Consider the following 20,960-nt stretch of genomic DNA (forward strand, 5'->3'; position numbering starts at 1 on the left):
GCTGAAGGAACAGAAATATTTATCGCTAACTTTGCACAGGCAGCAGGTTTATCACCACTCCAGGCAGGTCTAGGTGAAAACCTCGGGCCCAGCTTGATTAGTTAATGTGATCATTTGCGGAGAAACACCAAGCTCTTTCTTAGGGCAGAATGCTAGCCTTAGAACTGTACAGTAGATCTCCGTGCCTTCTGTGCGTGGGAAACTCTCCCTGATGTGGGGAGCCACAAGTATGGGGAGCAAGGAATATCGGAGGTGAATTTTGTGGGGAAGAGCATTTGGAGTCAGATGACAGAAAAAGCATAAAGGGGCCTATGTTTCCCGCCCATGTAAATGAAAATATGGAAGGATTTACCGCCCAAAGATGCATGGTACTTGCGGGGAAGGGGTATTTTTGATACACCATTCCCTCTTCGGCATGGGGCCAGCCATGGTGGGCCGGGTACCAAGAGGTAGGGCAGCCCCCATTGGGTAGTAAGGGGGAGACATTTCTCTTTAAATTCTCCTCTTCCTCACACACATGGAGAGACACAGATACAGAGCAAAGGCATCGCAGCAGCTTGGTGGATGTGCTGCTATTATCCCTCAGCGAGCACCTGTGCTCTGGGAGTCTTTTGATGGGGGACAAACCATGGAGAGAGAATTGATGCCGCTCCAGGCATTAGCTAATCCCTCATTTTTATGCGGACCTCAGTCTGCACTATGATGTGGAAGGTTGAACGTGCTGTTCCCCTGCTCCTATTGCAACCCCACTCCCCAGCTCCCTCTTTTACACAAAGCCACGGGCTAACAAGCAACAGAGGCTTTCCACAGAGGAGGAAGCATCCTGGCAGTCACCTTTCTCCTAAATCTACCCCTTGTGGTTTTCTTTGAAGTTCTACACCCTTCTGTGTTGTCATCTGGCTGGCAGGAATAGGGGGAATGGAGCCATCTCAGGCTATTACTTTACACCAAGAGACACATATTTGACATACGTAACTGAATAATCCATGAATGACAAGTCGTGGGTCCTTTGAGGCAGGGATCTTGTCCATCTCCTTGTCTGAAAAGTGTCTTTAGCATGCGTTGGGTAGAGAGAAACCACCACCATAACAGTTAATAACATCAGGTAACTCTCGCAAGCTCTGGAGGTTACGTTCTTTTAGGATCTTATCCAAACAAGTCTTGAGACTAAATTTTGGTTGCCGATGTCCAGAGAACAGACTGTCCTATTAGATCTAAGTTTCTTTGTCTGATAACACCTCAAGAACATCCATGCTAGTATTCTGGCCCGTCTGCTTCCGGGCCCAGTCACAACCCAGAAGGGCAGGATGCGTAAGTGAAAAAGGGTGAAGGGAAAAAATGAACCAGACATTTTCAGCGATGCAGGAAAGCTCAGCTGGGTTCAGATTTTTTTTTTTTTTTTTTTATAATCCCAATGAGATCACCCTTTTAGAAGATAGAGGATCCTTCTTAAAGAGGAGGCATATGCTCAACCTAAACCAAAATGGTAACGGCACACATAATTAAAAAGGGTGTAGAGTATTTTTTAAACAAAATGGCTGTGGGAAGGCCAACAGGTGAGGAGGAGCACACAGTTCGGGCAGAGATATCTCTTAGGGATGAATTTATTAAAGGGGAGGGAACTCTACAGCCTAGTAAAGAGGATAGGAAAAAAGTAGGTAAAGTACAGGTAGAAATCCCTTTATGTAAGGGTCCCTTTAAATACAACACACGAAGGCAAGCAACTGAATATTAACAAAATGTACAGGTGCTTACATGCAAATGCTAGAAGTCTAACTGCTAAGATGGGTGAACTAGACAGTCTCACACCAACTGAGGATATTGAAATAATAGGCATTACAGAAACTTGTTGGAATGTTGATAATCAGTGGAACACAGTAATACCAGGGTATGAAATATATAGAAATGACAGAGTAGGTTGCACTGGTGGGGGAGTGGCACTACATGTAAAAGAAAGCATAGAGACAAATAAGGTAAGAATCTTAAATGAAACAAACTCTGCCATGTATCAGGGGGTAGCCATGTTCGTCTGTATCCACAAAAACAATAAGGAGTCCGGTGGCACCTTAAAGACTAACAGATTTATTTGGGCATAAGCTTTCGTGGGTAAAAAACCACTTCTTCAGATGCAACTGAAGAAGTGTTTTTTTGCCCACAAAAGCTTATGCCCAAATAAATCTGTTAGTCTTTAAGGTGCCACCAAACTGTACCATAGAATCCATATGGGTTAGAATTCCATGCTTGAACAATAAGAGTATAGTAGTAGGAATACACTACTGACCCCCTGATCAGGATGGTGACAGTGATTGTGATAGGCTCAGGGAGATTGGAGAGCCTACAAAAGCAGAAAGCACAGTAATAATGGGGGATTTCAACTATCCTCATATTGACTGGGTACATGTCACCTCAGGACATGATGCAGAAATAAAATGTCTGGACACCACAATGACCGCTTCTTAGAGCAACTAGTCCTGGAACCCACAAGGGGAGAAGCAATGATTGATTTAGTCCTAACTGAAGCACAGGATCTGGTCCAAGAGGTAGCTTCACCGCTCAGTAATAGTGACCATAATATAATTAAATTTAACATCCTGGTGGGTGGGGGGGGGGTAATACCCCAAAAAGTCAACATGGTCACTTCAAAAAGGAGAACTACATAAAAATGAGGAGGCTTCTTAGACAAAAGTTAAAAGGAGCTGTGTCACAAAGGTTAAATGCCGGCAAGCAGCAGGGGGGAATATTTAAAAACACCATAATAGAGGCTCAGGCTAAATGTTTCCCCTTAATCAGAAAAGATAATGAGATGACCAAAAGAATGTCACCATGGTTAAGCAGCAGAGTAATGGAGGTCATGAGAGACAAAAAGGCATCCATTAAACTTTGGAAGTCAAAACTTAGTGAGGATAATTAATAGGAAGGAGCACCAACTCTGGCAGGTTGAGTAATAATTAGGCAGGCCAAGAAAGAGTTTGAGAAGCAACTTGCTAAAGATGCGAAAACTAACAGTAAGAATTGTTTAAAGAACATCAGAAGCAGGAAGCCTGTCAAACAGGCAATGGGGTGACTAGATGACAAAGGTGATATAGGAGCACTCAAGGAAGATAAGGCCGTTGCGGAGAAGCTGAAATGAATTCTTTGCATCAGTCTTCACTGCAGAGGATGTGGGGAAGATTCCCACACCTGAGCCGTTCTTTTTAGATCTGAGGAACTGTCCCAGACTGAGGTGTCTCCGGAGAAGGTTTTGGAACAATTTAATAAATTAAACTGTCATAACTGTCACCAGGATGTCTGTGTGTGGCCAAAAAGCTTGTGTCTCTCACCAGCAGAAGTTGGTCTAATAAAAGAGATTACCTCAGCTCACTTTTCTCATCAGGACCAGATGGTATTCATCCAAGAGTTCTGAAGGAGCTCAAATATGAAACTGTAGTAAGAAACAAACTTCCGTACCAGACGACTGGAAGGTAGCTAATGTAATGCTGATTTTTAAAAAGCCCGTCAGAGGGGATCCTGGTCATTTCAAGCTGGTGAGTCTAACTTCAGTACCAGGCAAACTGGTAGAAACTACAGTAAAGAACAGAATTACCAGACACATAGATGAACACTATTTGTTGGGGAAGAGTCAACATGGCTTTTTGTAGATGGAAATTTTGCCCCACCAATCCATTCAAATTCTCTGACGGTGTCAACAAGCATATGAATACGTGTGATCCAGTCAATATAGTGTATCTGGATTTTCAGAAAGCCTTTGACAAAGACCCTCACTACTAAGCTCCTAAGGCAACTAAAAAGTTATGGGATAAGAAGGAAGGTCCTCTCATGTATCAGTAACTGGTTAAAAGATAGGAAACAAAGGGTAGAAATAAATGGTCAGTTTTCACAATGGAGAGAGGTAAACAGCAGTGTTCCCCAAGGATCTGTACTGGAACCAGTGCTGTTCAACATATTAATTAATGATCTGGAAAAGGGATCAGTGAAGTTGCAAAGTTTACAGATGAAACAATCATGAATAATTTTGTAAAGTCCAAAGCTGACTGCGACCTCCCTAACCTGGGTGGCTGGGCAACAAATGTCAGATGAAATTCAATATTGATAAGTGGAAAGTAATGCACAGTTGAAAAAATTAATCCCAACTGTGCTTATATAATGCTGGGTTCTAAATTAGCAGGTACCACTCAAGAAAGAGATCTTGAAGTAATTGTGGATAGTTTTCTGAAAAGTTCTGCTCAATGCTCAGCAGTGGTCAAAAAGGCTAACACAATGTTAGGAACGATTAGCAACAGATAGAATATAAGACAGCAAATATCAAAAATATAAATAAATATAAAAAATATAAGGTGAGCCCACACCTTAAATACTGGGTCAGTTATGTCCCACCCCAAAAAGTTTATAGTGAAACTGGAAAAGGTTCCAAGAAGCGCAACTAAGTTGATCAAGGGTATGGAACAGCTTCCCCACAAAGAGAGACTAAAAATATTAGGGCTTTTCATCTTAGAATAGAGACGATTAAGGGGGAGGCATGACAAAGGTCTATAACATCATGAATGATGTGGGAAAAAGCACCAAGAGACGTGTTATTTACCCTTTCCCACAATACACAAACCAGGGTTCACCCAATGAAATTAGTAGGCAGCGGGGTTAATACAAACAAGAGGAAGTATTTTTTCACACAATGTACAATTAACCTGTGGAATTCATTGCCATGGGATGTTGTGATGGCCAAAAGCAGAACTGGGTTCAAAAATAACTAGACAAGTTCATGGAGGATAGATCCATCAGTGGCTGTAAACCAAGACGGTCAGGGATGTTACCCCATGCTCAGAAGGACCCTAAACCCCTGAGTGCTGGAACATGGAGTGTTCTATACATTCCCCCTGAAGGTCTGGTACTGGCCAGTGGCGGAGACAGTGTAATGGGCTAGATGGAGCACTGGTTTGACGCAGAATGGCCATTCTTGTGTTCTTATATTCTTATGTTGAGGGATCCCCTGAGGTTTTCAGGAATGAGGTTATCCATTAAGTGATCTCAGCAGGCCAGATCATAGAAGGTGCTGAGTGCCCTCAACTACTTCTGAAAACAATAGGAACTGAAGGTGATTGGCAGCCTAGAAGCATGAGAGAAATCTCCCTAGAGTATGTTGAAGTGATGGGAGCTGTCCTTCAGGAACGGAAATGTATAGAGGATAGCACAAGATATTTAAAGTGTGTTGGGGAAACCATGCAGGCCCACTAAAAACCAAACCAAAATCAGTCCGTAGCACCAGACAGTCTACTAACAGAATAGTTCGTGCAACGTGCTTTTCATCTGTAGGTAGTAAAGCACATTACAAAGAAAGGAAAATATAAACTATCCCCATTTTACAGATGGGGAAATTGATATAAAGCGGCTTGCCTAAGGTCATTCAGAAAGTGAGTGGCAGAGATGAGGCTAGAATCCAGGTGTCTTCTGTGATCACTAAACTGAAAAGAGAGACAGCTCCAAATAAAACTGTGTATGAATAAGACCCAAGCCTCTCAGCTGAGTAATGGGTGCTTTAAAAAAGACGAAATACCGAATGGGAATTTTTAAAAAAGTACGAAACCCCCCCAAATTGACATTTAATGTAGACAAAGGCAATAAAAAAGCATCAATACATGATCTAACTTACACCTGCAGCAGCACAAGGGAAGTGATTTTAATAATCGATTTAGCTGATTGGAAAGGAAAAGCAAATGTTACCTGTGAACTACTAAAGCTGTAACAAAATCTACTTTAAATGTCAATTTCTTTAGTTTTCTTCTAATTAACGTGTTGCTCTGTATAATTAGCTACAGGAGATGTCCCACAAACACAACCGAGAACAGTCTCAAAACTTTACAATGCCTGGCCCAAGCTGCCATCACACAGCTTCCAGGAAATCTCATTCGCCTGCACCTCACCCGATAGCAGCAACCGGTCAAGGTTTCCCTAAACACTAGTATATAGTGGGAATAGCAGGTGTCAGCTCCATTCTTGGGCTTTGGATGGAATTATCCTGTATTTCCCTTGCTTCCATTCCCCTATCTACTCCTTTTAGTGTCGAGTCCATTCCATCCGTGCTTTTTTAAAATGTTACATCACGACTTTTTATGCTAGCCATTGAAATACTTTGCTGGAGAATTATCTTCACACTAATGTGCACAAAGAACTACTGACTATGGTCTCTCTAATCACATACCAAACTACAGTGCTTGGCGTGTGTGAGCAAAAGGCCTGTGTCAACAGCAAATTCTACAACATTGACCCTGTCGGAGCTATTAACCCTGTTCGTAGAGGCTGGTATCCTGGAACATGGAAGATACAGAATACAGGTTCTTCAGGGCAGTGGTAACCGGGAGCATCATAGAGGTGTCACTTTCCCTCTCCATCTCCAGGTCAAAGCATACAATGGACAGAGTTCTCAGTGCACTCTGAAAGTCTGGCTGTGGCTCTGTGGTTAGCTGTTTGCCCTTGTGAAACTCAGGAATATTGCAGGGTTCATAAAGATTTCTGCACAAGGGCCTGTTTCTTTGTGGGGAATTGGGGTCTTCTAGAATTAAGGACTGGGCAAAGACTGAAAACCTCCCACTCTCTCATATTTCCATACATTATCAGGCAAATTCCAGTAGTCCCATCTGAGATCAGACCCCATTGGGGAAGTCTCTGTGCAGATACGTAGTAAGACACTCTCCCTGGCCTGAAGAGTTTACAATCTAAGCAAAGACATACAAAGGGTGGGAGAAAGATGCATTATAATCCTTACTTTAAAGGTAGGAAACTGAGGCACACAGAGATTAAGAGACACGCCCAAGGTCGCACAGGGAGTCTGTGGCAGAGCCAGGAATTTGACTTAGATTTCATATCTCCCAGTTCAGAGTACTAACCAACCACACAAGGCCGTTATTCTTCTCTTCACTGTAGACAACTACACACACTTTCTCTAGCTTCATCCCAGGACTTCTGTACTACAGTCTAGCTGAGGTAAGGCAGGCTAGGAGCCATCCTATGCATAAGAAGCCACGTGCTCCTTGCCATCAAAACTAGCACAGCAATAAAAGCTAATTCATGTGGTGACAGCGTCCTGCATGTCAGCTGTTAGCACTGATCGCCCCTTCCACGGCGGATGTGGGAATGCCACCATGCACCAACTACGATGAGCAATTCTCATGATCCTTAGCTTCACCAATGAGTGCTGTTTTCTCCCTGCTTTAATCCCAGCTGGACGGAATCACAGCACAAGACAATAGTGTTATTTCTGTTCCCTTTGAAACTCTTACCAGATCCTATTACATATAAGCAGCAGAAGATAATTACAGTGTGTACTTGAGTTTCATTAAAGCTACCACCAACTCTTTCACTTCTCTGCTAGGTTAAATCAGAGATTACCTCAACGCAGCACTTATCCAGTAATTGTTTGTGATAGTAGTTTTACCATCTGTCTTTAATGTTATGTTGTCCCCAGTTGAATATACAACTTTACACCCAATAACCAAGCAGATGTTATGGGTAATGGTGCACATTGTCAGGGCCCTGCAGAATAAGTAACTTTCGGCTGTCATCTCACAGCCCTTCCGAAAGTCACCCACAAGAACTCATTTTCCATGATTTCACAGTTCAGAGTTTGCCCACTCTCTCTTCTCAGCCAGAAAAATGGTTACATGTGAGTAGCTGCTCTAACTATGTAATAATGATACCTACTCCACTGTAGCTGTGCCTGGCTGATCTTGACCCTTTGACCAATTCCTTTATAGGGATTTATAATAAGGAACATGAAAGGGAAAATAATTCAGGAAGAGGATTGGTGTGTGTGTGCGTGTGTGACGTTTTAAAAATGAACGTAGCGATTGATAAAAGGTGTCAGCTTGTCCAGCCATGGAGATTGAAGTCCTCTGTCTATCCAGAGAGCATGTACAGAATAGGAAGGTTCAAGGCAGACTTCCTGCAAATACCTTGCCCATGTGACTCAGTCCTTCGAAGTGGAAAGAAGTCTCGTAGGGGTGAGAGGATAGTTCATTCTTCATGCCTTGCAGTCCTTGCCAGCTAGGATGCAATAAGTGCCTGTTGGAGGGTAGGGGGGTTTGTGCTTTCTGATCTAATGATACTTTTGGCGTGACAGTGACCATACTATCTAAGGCACCATTCATTAAGAACTGGGGCGTGAAGGCTACCAACATTTTCACATAGGTCAGCAGCCACTTGATAACAACACTGACTTTTTGGGTCACTACCAACCGGGTGTGAATCTCATCTGCTGACTTATAGATAAATGCCTCTCTTTTTCCTTACCAACCCTCACAACTATCTCATTTACACTGATTTAGTTATTTATTTATCTAAGCTATCAGCTGCTTGTGGAGAAACCTCACTGACGTTTCTCCCGTCCTTCCTATCCAGAAGGATCATACCGCAGCAGAACCATGAAAGAAATCAATTTCTTTATCCTGGAGAAACTGACAGAAAGTCTTTATGTTGCAGCCACACTATTTGAAGGATCATTTCTCCACAAAGGAGGGATATTAACTTCCTTTTCATTTATTTCTATGCCCGATCCACCATCCTTTTCATCAGCCGGCATACGTGCAATCCAGACAGAAGGCAGTCATCAAAGGGACAGACCCCGACCCCTCCCAAATTCTGCTGCTTCTGTTGTTGTTGGAGCTGTACAGTTATTGAACTTTGCAGACCTGCTGGGTCTGGAAAGTGAAAACGCCATCCAAAGCCAGCAGGGGTGAAGCTGTGTGGCTCAGAGATATGGCCTCTGGATTGGAAAGTGCCGGTGGTTGCTGTGGTATCGTGAGATTCCTTATTAATGTCAGCGGGGCCTTTAACTAAAGATGTTTGTAAGTCAAAGGGCTCATGAAACTCTGGGAGGAAATGGTGATCGCACTGTAGTAGGCTGTGGAAAAAAGAGAGGAGGGCTCTGCAGGCCAAGCTTATTTTTCTGTAGAGGAGGACTATCCTTGACTATGAGCCGGGGAACAAGACATAACCAGTCTGTCATTTCATACGGTGTAGGAGAAAAAGGACGCAGGAGAAAGGTGGCATTTGTTGTGGTGATTATAGTGGGTTTCCTCACCCCTTTCTGGTATCTGAGCCAGGGCTCTCCTTTGCCAGACTTGCTCTACTTGTAAAGGTCAGACCATAAGGAGACCTTGACATTTCACCAACTTCAACATGCTGCAACCACTTTTTGACTTATGTCCCTATTATTGCCACATGTGCTTGCCTCCTAGGTAAATGATATGATTGCTCTCAGTTTCATCATGATGATGTGACTTCCTGATGTAAATCTCACAAGGTTTCCAAGCTGACTCATACGTCATCATTTTCTGATGTTGCATCATTCACGTTATGTCAGGGCACTGAGTGTCCCGGGCACCTAGCTGGTATGACATGAGACAAGCTGGTTAAAATCCAGATGGATAGCAATTCTCCTCCTTTGTGGGACTCCCATCAGAGGGCTCTGTGGATAACATGGCTTGGTGTGTGCTCCCACCTTGCTCACAGATGCTGCCAGTGGCTCTTTGTGAAGCAGTGGCTGGTCAGAGCGGTAGAATTTTCCCCTATCCTCAACCTTAAAGAATCATTTACCACTAAGTTTTACTGTCCCCAAGTGTTAAAGTCCTTCAAATCCTAAGGTCACGAAAAAAAAGGGACCAGAGCAGTGTGCCACTGCCAAACTCCTGTGTCATCTCCAACACTTTTTCCCTTGTGGTATTAATTTTGGGACATAACAAAGCAAAAGACCCAGCCCCTCAGGCTCTTTTCCCTAGGCTAATGCACTCATCCACTCTCAAATCTACAGATTATCTTCCCTACTGCTGCTCCTGGGAATATTTCCCTTCCGTACCTTCTACATTTCTCCATTCCTCTAGTGACCAGAAGAATCTGATTTAACATAACAGTCATGACACACAGCTGCAAAGTGAGCTGTAAGACCCATCTATTTCCTCAGGCTTTTGCTTGAGTGTGTGACGACAGAGACTTGTTTTAGAGAACCCTGAAAATTGGCACTGCTTCAGTAAATGGTGTATACTGTTTTTTAAAGAACATGCGTGTGCTCAGGGCATATCTGATCGGTGTAATGTAGACATCTATAAATAACTAAATACACAGTTAAATGTAAAAGAGGACTGGTGCCTTTCAGGAGAATGGCTCGTTAGGGTCCGCTAGCCATTCCCCTTTCACTGAGATACAGCTCTACTTTTAGTTAGCCATGGGCAGTTTTATGCAGTACGCCAAGCCGCTGGAACTTGGCAAGAGAAAGACTGAAGGGAAAGCCTGTTCCACACCTAATGTCTTATGCTCCCTATTTCATAGGGGTTATTGTCAGGGCTCAGAGTAAACTGGTTTCTATCTATCCAGCACACTTCTCCCTCATGAGTACCTGGTGCTTCGAGGACTGTGGACTTAGGAAGAGTGAGTGGACATCAGGAGACATGACCATCCTATGTTTTATAATGTAAAAGAAGGTGTGCTGAAGAAACAGACCCCCCGTGTGCACAGGGGAAATAAGGAGCTCCAGGGAGGAAAGGGAGAAACACCAGGAACACGCCTACCATTCCTCCCTGGTCCGTTTTGAAGGAAGGATGCTCCCTTCCAGAGGAGGGAATAGAGAAAAGCCAACTGAGCAGCCAGGAGGAGCATGAGGAAAGAGTGAAGAAGGCAGTTGAATCCACACCTGCTATCTAGCATCCATGAGAAGGGAAAGTACCTACAGCAGTTATGAGAGAGGGTGGAAAGCCTGGTACCTCCCAGCCACCAGGAGGAAGGAGAGAATTAATGGGCACGGCAAACAGGCATGGGGAATGTGGGCAGGTTAAGGGACATTTGCTGGGAAAGTACTGCCACATTTCCCCCTCACCGGTCAGTGTGGAAATGGCTGGGCCCTTTACCTCTGACACAGTACAGTTGAGTTGGAAGATCTGTCCTTCTCCTTCGACCTGCCGTACGCAGAGTTTACAAACCAGCTCCAGCGTGCTCAGGCTGAACCTTTCCAGGGTGAAGGTACAATGTAGATTTCTCTGACACCCACTCCAGATGTGGTAAAAAGGAATTTCCTGCAGGAGGAAAATTAAGGAAAAGTTTGAACTGATCCTGGGCATCTACAGTCTTAATGTATCTCAGCAAATTCTCAGCTCATCTCCCAAAAGGCTCTGGAATGAATATGGCAAATGGGGTCATGAGTGTTGTGAGGAGATACTGTGCGGCCTCTCTGAAGGAGATTTGGCTCTGCTCTTCAGGATGGTGGTCCCCAGTCTAGCGTCCCGTGAAAAGCATTCACTGCACGGGAGACTAGCAACTGAACCACGCAATGGAAACAGACAGAATAAAAACAAGCAAATCCTCCCCTGCCTCTCAGCGATGAGAAACCTTCACAAATCCCGGGATGTTCCGCTGTTTTCTCACACATGTTACAAAGGTGCGTGTGTTTGTTTTCCTGCTTCCTTAAGGCTGAACCTGCTGCTTGAGTACAAAGGGCCTGGGTCCTCGAAAATGCTCAGTGCAGCTCCCTCCTCTCTGTACTGGGCCCTAGTGGCCAATGCTGGAAACAGGCTGAAAGGTGCCTGTATTCTGGCTGGTAGTAACCCCATGCACTAATCCTTGACTCTAAGGCTATCCTTACACAACAGCTTATATCGACATAACATGTATCGCTCGGGGGTGGGGGTGAGGGTGAATAAATCAATGGACGTTACACCGACAGAAGCATCGGTGTGGACAGCGCTGTCAGCAGGAGAGCTTCTCCCGCCGACATAGCTACTCCCGCTCGTGGGGGCTGAAGTAGTTAAGCCAATGGGAGAGCCCTCTCCTGTCGGCTTAAAGTGGCTACATCAGAGAGCTTACAGCAGCGCAGCTGCGTCGGTGCATCTGCGCCACTGTAAACTCTTTCATGTAGCCGTGCCCTAAGTTCTGTCCTCTCAGCACTCAATTTTCCTGCCAGAAGCAGATTTTCTGATTGTACTGATCAAAATGTCTCTCCCAGTGCATTGTTAAAAGGGAATTTTGATTTTCATGCAAAATTAAACAAACCATGGCCTGTTATGTGGCCTGGCACTAATGAGGATGGTTAAAAGAAACCAAGCCCTTTACTCCTCTCCACTGCTCAAAAAAATTGAAAATACACACTGTGTGTAACAGAGGGGAAAGGGCTGATTATGGGCAACCTTCAGAGTACAGGAGCCCGAACAGTCACTGTGTCTCATTTTTAAAAGAGCACTGCGCAACTGTGTCTCACTACGTATCTTTAAGCCCTTCTGTTCTGACCCATGCGTTTCAGCCATCGTCCAGGCATTCTGTCATTTTTACCTGGTATTTAGCCAGCAATTTGCTCTTCCAGAGCGAATGGGCAATGTCGTGAATGGACAGACGGAGGTTGTGGGTGCTTCCCTTAAAATGCAGAGCCTTTGGTTCTTCCAGTAACTGTCCTCCCATCTGCCTCTCCAGCTGTAGAACTTCCTAAGATTCAGTAAGAACAACGGAAAGTGGTCAGCTTGGAGACATTATTTACAAATGTGCCATGAAAGGACATGCTATAATTCTGCTCCCTGACAGTCAGCTGCAGCGGACGAGGTAATCTGTATAACAGGGAAGATACGCGCACACACCTTGTAAGGAATAACACTGCCAGGTAAACACACATCTATTACAGGAAAGACATTTGTACGAAGGGGTCGGAGAATAATCACACACATCACTCTTATGGCTTTACATCATACATCTAGTGCAAGAACACAAATACAGCCTGTATTATCCAGGAGAACCTGGATTTCCTTTTAGGAAATACATGACATGACAGGCTGGTCCCACGTTCGGCTTGCTTAATTGCTTGAGAGAGTCTAGGTCAAAGCCCAAGCACACAGGCAACGGTTGCATATTGATAAAGCGTCACCCTGGACACTACATACCCTGAGGGCACTTAATAGCAGCCTTAATGTGTTGCCTTCAAGAGCTCCTACCCATGAAGGTGTGGTCCCATCAATATACAACTGGTGATTGGCACCAACCAATCAGATTATCCCTGTGAATCAGAATATGCAACAGCAATAAGAAACCTGTTTGTCACAGGGCTATTATTACCTACTGAAAACATGCAAAACCGTAGAGAGAACACTGTGATAGAGAGGTGTGTATCTAAGCGTGAAAGCACAGTGGTTCATCCCCATCTCTGCACGCTACCCACAATAACAATGCCAGCCACTGGCAATGTACATGAAAGCCGAAAGCACAAATGCATATATGCTGCTCTTCTATATAAACCCAGCCAGACGCACGATCGCACACATGCACTAGTTTTGACATACACACCAAATGCGTCACACACACACAGGTGCACACCGAGCACCACACACCAACAAGAAATCAGTGGCTTTTGAAACCAAGAACAGAAAGTAAAAGATGGGGTAATTGAAGTTGCTTCCACTTCAGCTGTGAGGCATAATAAACTGATGTTGATCACATTCAGTATCTAGTTAGCATAATAGAGAAAGCTGATGTCCCCAATGAACCTGGCACCTGACAAATTCTAAAGCTAAAATGATGTTTGTTTATCAGCTATTAGAAGAAAAGAAACATAATTAGAAACCTTTTAGATTAAGGTTGTGCCAATCAATCAGTTCCAGCTTCTTTCCACTGTGCCCTAATTACCTCATCAAGATGTCTAAAGAGCAATCGATAGTAATTATCTGATTACTATAGATCTTCATTATGTTCAAATTATCTCTCTGGGATGTCTGAAAGAAGATTCATGGTATTTTGTGTGGTAATTGTACCTACCAATGTCTCAAGCATACATACTGGCACATATGGTTAAACAACAGACACTGAGAAGGCCTGTGTGTGAATAGCAGCTTTGACTACACTCATCTACTTTCCCTACCGCTGGAGCGGGGGCTGCAGCGGGAGCTGCTGGTGCTCAGTATTGCTAGTGGGAAAAGACGACACTGGATTTGGGTTTCTAATTTTAGGCATACAAGCTTCGAAAGATTGGTCTTTCTCCCTGATAGACATTTATGGGAATGGAAGAAACCCACTGTAAACCTCTGCTGAAAGAAGCTGAGGCTCAAATTCAGGCTAAACCACAGAAACTTAAAATGGGGAGAAGAAGGGATACTCAGTTCATCGCCTGCCTTTCGGCAGGCCGGCACAGAAACGTGTGGCCTTAAGAACTTATCTGTGCTGCCTTTACACCATGTATTGCATTACTTGCCTCTTTGGCTGTTTGTTCTACACGGCCATGACCTTCTAAGAGAAGAAACCCTCAGCCTGTGCCTTTCTATCTCTAGTTCCAAATCCTGACCATTAAGTCCGCCTTTTCAAAGAAGTCAGAACAGGCTCCCACCTTGTTCCTCTCAATGCCCACTGCAAACCTAACAGATTGTCATCTTAGTATTTGTCTATAAAGAATGTTGTATAAGGTGTCAAATGAAAGCTTATCTGATACTGGCCACAATAAATATTGTGAGATGTGTGGGGTTATTCAAGAAGTTGTAGGCATGTACAGAAAATATGTATTAACTATGTAAGCAGGAAGGATAGATAAGCGGGTTTTTCCCAGACTCCTTTTCAAAGGAATGTTGATTTGCCCATCTGCCTAGGTCTCCAACGTCAATCAAGCACCGTGCAGGTCAATACAAAGCAAGCTTCATTTGCATATTAAGAACAGGAAAAGGAAGTTAAGAGGAGAACGAGAAAGACAATATGGCATCAGCACATCAAAGAACAAACAGTGCGGGAGAAGACCTTTGTCTGGAGGGTACCTTTCAAGGGGATGTATTTCAAAGGTTTTCTGGTCTGTGAGGAGAAGGAAAAGGAATGCGGTGGTGGTCCATCACTGAGGGAGCAAAAAGGACAATCCTTTTTGTATCCATGAAAGCTGGATCCTTTTTGTATCCATACAAGTTAGAGATGATGGGAGGTTACTTTAGTTGAGAAACTGAACGTTGACAAAGATTTTAGCCTGCTAAAGTTAAGTTTAGCCTCCTAGAAGCTTATTATACCTTTGTTTTATTTTTTAACTGTATCTGTTCCTACTCGTCTTACTCACTCTCACTTGACTCCCTAACTTTGTTAATAAACTTCTCTTTGTTTAGCTCCAGCAAGAGTCTCTTTTGCTAAGGCAGAAGGGTAACAAGGTCAATCCATAATTCTGGGTACCTGGGAAAGTGTCTCACGCCTCCTTGTATAAGCACCTTGATGACGCCAGTAATAAGATACAAACTTATACCCTCTTATGTGTCTTCTTGTTGGGATTGAATAAAATACGTCTTTGCTCAGCAATGGCCCTCATTCAGTATCCTCACCCCGACCATGTAAGCAAGATACAAGCTACCAATATTTTGAAGCTGCCTTCTAATTAAAACCACAACAGGAAGAACTTACATTTAATATAAGGTTGTGGCTTCAAAAAGAAGATATATGATTTGCTTTTCTCCATGAGACAGGACATATGTGCATGAATCCAAATAACCAATAGAAAGTAACATGAATAATATGTTACTGGAAACCCAATATCACACGAGGGCAGAAGGTAAAAGCAAGTTGGCATGCCTGTTAAATTGTGATCTGCTTCATCAATACAGTGTGGGAGTTGTCTTGTGGACCTGTCTCTTCTGTGATTGCCATATTGAGAAAAGGAGCTCAGCCACTAGAGTGACAGGAGCCATTTAAATGGATAGATGGATAGACAGGAGTAAAGCAGTGATTCTCAAGCATTTCCATACTGAGACCCATATGACAACCGAAACGTTTCAGGTCCCCCCTCCCCTCACATCTAATCATAACGAAAGGGACCATGATTGTGATCCCCCCAAAACATGTTTGCAACTCCCCTGGGAGTCACACCCTTCAGGTTGGGGACTTGTGGAGTGAAGGAAACGACTATGGATCAGCATTAAAGCAGGAGTCAGCACTTCTGCTTCACTAACAGAAGGAAAAGAAACAAGCAGATTTCACAACAACCAAGCCATTATTTGTGACAAGTCATTAGACTCCCCAGACGGTTCAGGCAGTTCTAGGGAGAGAGAGTTTACTCTGCATGATTAGCGGGAAAAGCTGTTGGATAAATACAGTACTATGCTTTCTATAGCAACTGCTTATCGTTCCTTAGTAATTGTTGGGATGGATACACTACCGGTCAGATTTCTTATTTCGAAATAATAATAGAATGCATTTGGCTGACTATTAAAATAAATACTTAAACCCCTAAAAAGGCTCCCCAAGAAACTCCCCAAAAAGCTGCAAGGGGAAACTGCCTCCAATCTGCTTCCCACCCCCAAACTACTCCTCTTTAACAGGCGTGCTGGAATAATTCCTATTATAGTGGGGGTACTGAAACCACAGAAACCATGTATTTGGTGTTTATTACTACTACTTCAAGCCAGGGGGTGTGGCAGCACCCCTAGTTCCAGCACCACTGCTCTTTAATGTGACTAAATTCAGCTCTGGGGAATACAGATTCAGCAACCTCTCCTCTGGGATGTGAGGAGTTCCAACCCATGTCTCATCTGCCACTTCTCTGGTCTACTCCCAGTCCCAAATCACTATTATCCCAGACACCCTTCAAATCTTTGTCAAAGTCCTGAGCAGCTCTTGTTCCTACTCTCCAACTTTCCACCCAAACCGTCAAGATCCCCTGAAACCACCACGAACCTTCCAGTTATAGATTGGATCCCTTATTATTATTATTAATTATTTGTATTGTGGTCATGCTAGGTGGCCCCAATCATGGATCCACTGTGCAAAGCACTGTACAAACATCACAGAAAGAGGGCCCCGTCCCAAAGATCTTATAATCCACTTTTTGCAGCCCATCAGTGTTGCCCCTCAATCAGCCAGAAGAGCTGCCATAGCGAAAGCATTCCCTGCCCCTGTCATTATGCAGAGCAAAGGATTGGGAGCCAGCCATCAAACCCTGGCCTCATGCATGGCAGTGCAAAGTGCCGCCATTGAATCAAGCCCCACCACACAGATTTTGGTTATCTTCCATGCTTCTCCCTTAATCTTTGTGGTAGAACCGGTCACACAGGGCCTTGCCAGATCAAAATACATTGCAAGGCCTCGTTCATAGTCCTTCATTCTGAGGCCAACCTACTTTTTCCCTTCCAAAGCCTCTTGCAGAAAGCAGACGATGCGAATATCACTCTGTGGACAGGAGGCCACGAGGCACTTGTTCACAAGTCTCTGTCAACTGTCGCCCACCCTTGTAAGCCCAAACATGTTACCATTGGTTCAGTGATAGACCCAGAAGGACTCTTCAGATCTGACTCCAGAAGACACAACGCTGCCAACACCGAGCCCTTTGTAGTACATTCTGAATAAATAACTGAGAGCTGTAGAGGAAGTGAGGGATTAACCAGCAAATTACAAACCAACCTTGCATTCCGACATCCTAACATCAACACAATCTCTCCAGTGATTTATACTCCGTAAATTTCTCTCTCTTTCATTCATTATCACTGCATGTTATAAAGGATTTTCCCTCCATTTTACTCAACTGTTCTTGTGATCCTTTGCACAGTCTTATTTATTCAGGTGAACTTTACTGGACAGAGTTCCAAATGCTCAAATAAACATTAAAAAAAATCCACTGAATGGTGTCTAATTGAATTCAGGCATCTCCTGTTGTCCAAGCTTTCTACTCTGAAACTCACAGCAGCATTCAAACGGCTCCACTATTTGCTACAAGGCAGCTTTGAATCACTTATTTTCACCTCAGAGCTTAATAAACCAATGAAAATTCCATTAAGACCACTTGTGGCACCTTAGAGACTAACCAATTTATTAGTCTCTAAGGTGCCACAAGTACTCCTTTTCTTTTTGCGAATACAGACTAACACGGCTGTTACTCTGAAACCTGTCATTAAGACCACGTGGACCAAAGGGAATAGAGGCATAAGGGCATCTTGGCTTTTGGAGATCCTCGGCCTCGTTGGTACAGAACTCCCTTTTTCCAACTTTTAAAGAAAAAGAAATCACACTATGAGAAAATAATTATGGCTTCAAAAGGGGTTCAGCTCTGACAAAATCATAATTTGCTAGATCAAGTTCTCAGCCGCTTTATAAACAAACTCAATGCTAGTCTCCACTCCGCTCTTCAGTCCACTGATTTGCTAAATTTCTCATAGCTATAGAAAGTACTCCCACCACTCCAGTGACAAACATAATAAACTGTAATGTCCAGGAAGACAGGATACTAAGCAGCATTTGAGATGAAAATGGAATTTTCCAGCCACAGTGAAGTCAACACTCTGAGAAACACAAACATTTCCCATATTGAGGCAGTGGGTGTGCACATGTTATGTGGCCTGTTTCTAAGTAAAGCTGTTAACATTGTTCTTCTGTACACAACACACAATTCATGCTGCTTACATATCACTGGCAGTGTCGCTAATCGCGCTTCGATTAGAGTCAGGCTTTGAACTCTTCTTGCTACATAGATGGCATCTGTAGATCTGGTTATGATTACAGAAAATCTTTCTTTAACCTACGTTATAAGAAGCATCTGTCTTTATATGTCTGTTATAGGTACTATATATACACATGTATACATATTTGTATGTAATGTGTGTGTAAACTTATGTATATGCTCGAGTTATATACAGAGAAAGTTAGGTATACAGCTGTAGAAAGCAATAGCCTTGATGTATTTCAGCTGCAAATTCTCAGGACAAAAACAGCACACAGACAGGTATAACAAAGCAATATAAAAGCAAGTGATTAATGACTCAGGAACTTCTTTTATCATTATCAGCTATTTACAAAGAGGTATTTATACATTTCATCATCTCAAGGGAGCTGGCACTTACCATTAAAAATACATGAATAACGAATGAAGCCCTTGTGCACCTTATGGTCCTTTAATAATGCAAAATCTCAGAATTCAGGTTATGATCCAGGTAAACAAAGGAACAAAGAATGCTGGGGGGAAAACTAGTTCAGCATTTGAGTGAAACCATTATTCAAAGGACAACCTGGGGTTTGGGTGCTTTTTTTTCCTTTCTCTAAAACAGTGTCTTGTTGTCAGGTTCTTCCTCCAATCAAAAATGAAATACAATTAAAATAAAATGATTTAAAAATTATCTAGGACGGGGTTCTCAACCTTTTTTTGCTGGGCCCCCCTTTGGAAAGATTTCAGGCTCTGACCACCCCAACCCCCCAAAAAGTGGTAGCAAGCTACCAAACATACTCATAGGGGCACTAAATGAAGCATGTAATCATTATCCTTGCTGTCAAAGGCGCTGAAGCCTTTCAAAAAGTGGAAAGTAGTGTTACCATATTTCAAGTTCACAAACAGAGGACACTACAGGAAGGAGGGGCAAATAGAGGTGGGGGTACAGCAATACTATATCGTGCCACCTTTACTTCTGCGCTGCTGCTGGCGGCGGCACTGCCTTCAGAGCTGGGTGCCCGACCAGCAGCTGCCACTCTTCTGCTGCCCAGCTCTGAAGGCAGCGCGTTCGCCAGCAGCAGCAAAGAAGTAAGGGTGGCAGTACCGTACCATCTTGCACACACCCCTCCTCCTAATAGTCTTGAGATGCCCTTTTGAGTCAGGACCGCAAGTCTGAGAAACGCTGATCTAGAAAACATAAATTACAAGCCACAGCACACTAATGTAGGGTCTATTCACTGCAATTACTGCAATCCTGCTAGAGCTACATGGTAAAGCGTATGGCATTTACCTTAAGGGCATCCTGAGTGTCATCCAAGCAGTAGACTCGGATGCTGTATTCCAGCGACGAGCAGGAGAGCGGCCCAAAGATGGCCAGCTTGAGACGTTTTGCTGCTGCTTTGGTGGTTGACTGTCCCACCAGGGCGTAGGTGCTAAGTGTTTCTGTCAGGATATGGCAGGATTCTGGGTCTAGCTGGATGTAGCATGGGGTGGTGAAGTTCTCCTCTCCAACCATCACCACATCCTAAGGGATAAACAGGCAGCGTTAGAGAGCCAAAGCCAGACACCAGAGAAGCCCATTTGTTTTGCATTAATCAGGATTGGGCTAGGGGCCAGACAAAGCCTACTCAGAGATAGAGCCTCGACTGCAGAACTCATCCAAGTCCCAGAATTTATCTTAAGTCCTTCCTGTTTGGGTCATTTTATTAATCAACATTTAACATTCCTCTGCTTCTAGATTCCCTCCTGGGCGGGTACAGGGAGATGCAGCTGCATGCTAATGGTCTATACCTGCCATTGGCTACATAAAACTTTTGAGTGTTTTACGTGCAGCATGTAGGTGCTTTTAGAGTGATGAGCAGAGCAGGGCGAATTATGTAAAATATCACAAAAATTTTGCAGGAGAAATGCAACAGCATTTGTTGAATGACCTATCCGAGGAATTTTATTTGATCAGCTCCAGACATGAGCACTCAATACATTATCTAAGTGAAAAATAAGAGTCTTAATGTCTTAATTCTCATAATCAGTGGTTGTTAGAATTCAGACAGAAGTAACCTCAGTGATGGCCGATTGCCACATGTACAAAGAATATCACCTGCTGCATCATCAGAATAATCCCTCATGACAAGACTGCCAGGCCAAGGCAAAATACATACAAATCAAATACAAACAGACTGCTTTTTCACCGTCTTCCCTGTGCTTAGACGCAAACAGCCCCCCTGCCATTTTCCACATTCAAAACTGTACATTATAGTCTCCACATGGCACAATGTGTTTTAAATGGCTTGGCAAAAAAATAAATAAAAAGTGATAGTAATAGATTGTGCTGCTGCTAAAGCAGCTCTGGGCTGCGTGCGGTGCTGCAGAACTCATCCACTCTGCGTTTGCTGTCATGAGGCGAGGAGCAGGGATCTGGCAGCGGACCGAGCAGCTGGATTCAACCGAGTGTGAGAACAGATTCAGGACCTCAGGCTAAGGAAGGGCGAATGCAGCACATTTGCAAAGGCGACATCACCTTCTCCAGGGCAGAAGAGAGGCTGCCATCTGCAATGCGGATTACACCCCCCTACCGGCC

At 43.7% G+C, this 20,960-nt stretch overlaps 1 protein-coding gene across 3 annotated transcripts in view; it reads right to left on the minus strand.

Annotated features, from left to right (window-relative positions):
* The window catches only part of UNC5C (unc-5 netrin receptor C), a 342,715-nt gene that overhangs the window by 8,030 nt on the left and 313,725 nt on the right, over nucleotides 1-20,960 (minus strand). For all 3 annotated transcript variants that reach the window (XM_074950645.1, XM_074950643.1, XM_074950644.1), the window contains 3 exons: nucleotides 19,674-19,907; nucleotides 12,304-12,453; nucleotides 10,890-11,054 (listed from right to left, as the gene is read on the minus strand). In XM_074950645.1, the coding sequence (XP_074806746.1) occupies nucleotides 10,890-11,054; nucleotides 12,304-12,453; nucleotides 19,674-19,907 (549 nt within the window). The remainder of the gene's footprint in view (nucleotides 1-10,889; nucleotides 11,055-12,303; nucleotides 12,454-19,673; nucleotides 19,908-20,960) is intronic.

This window comes from Natator depressus, chromosome 4, assembly GCF_965152275.1.
Source record: "Natator depressus isolate rNatDep1 chromosome 4, rNatDep2.hap1, whole genome shotgun sequence".
NCBI lineage: Eukaryota > Metazoa > Chordata > Testudines > Cheloniidae > Natator > Natator depressus.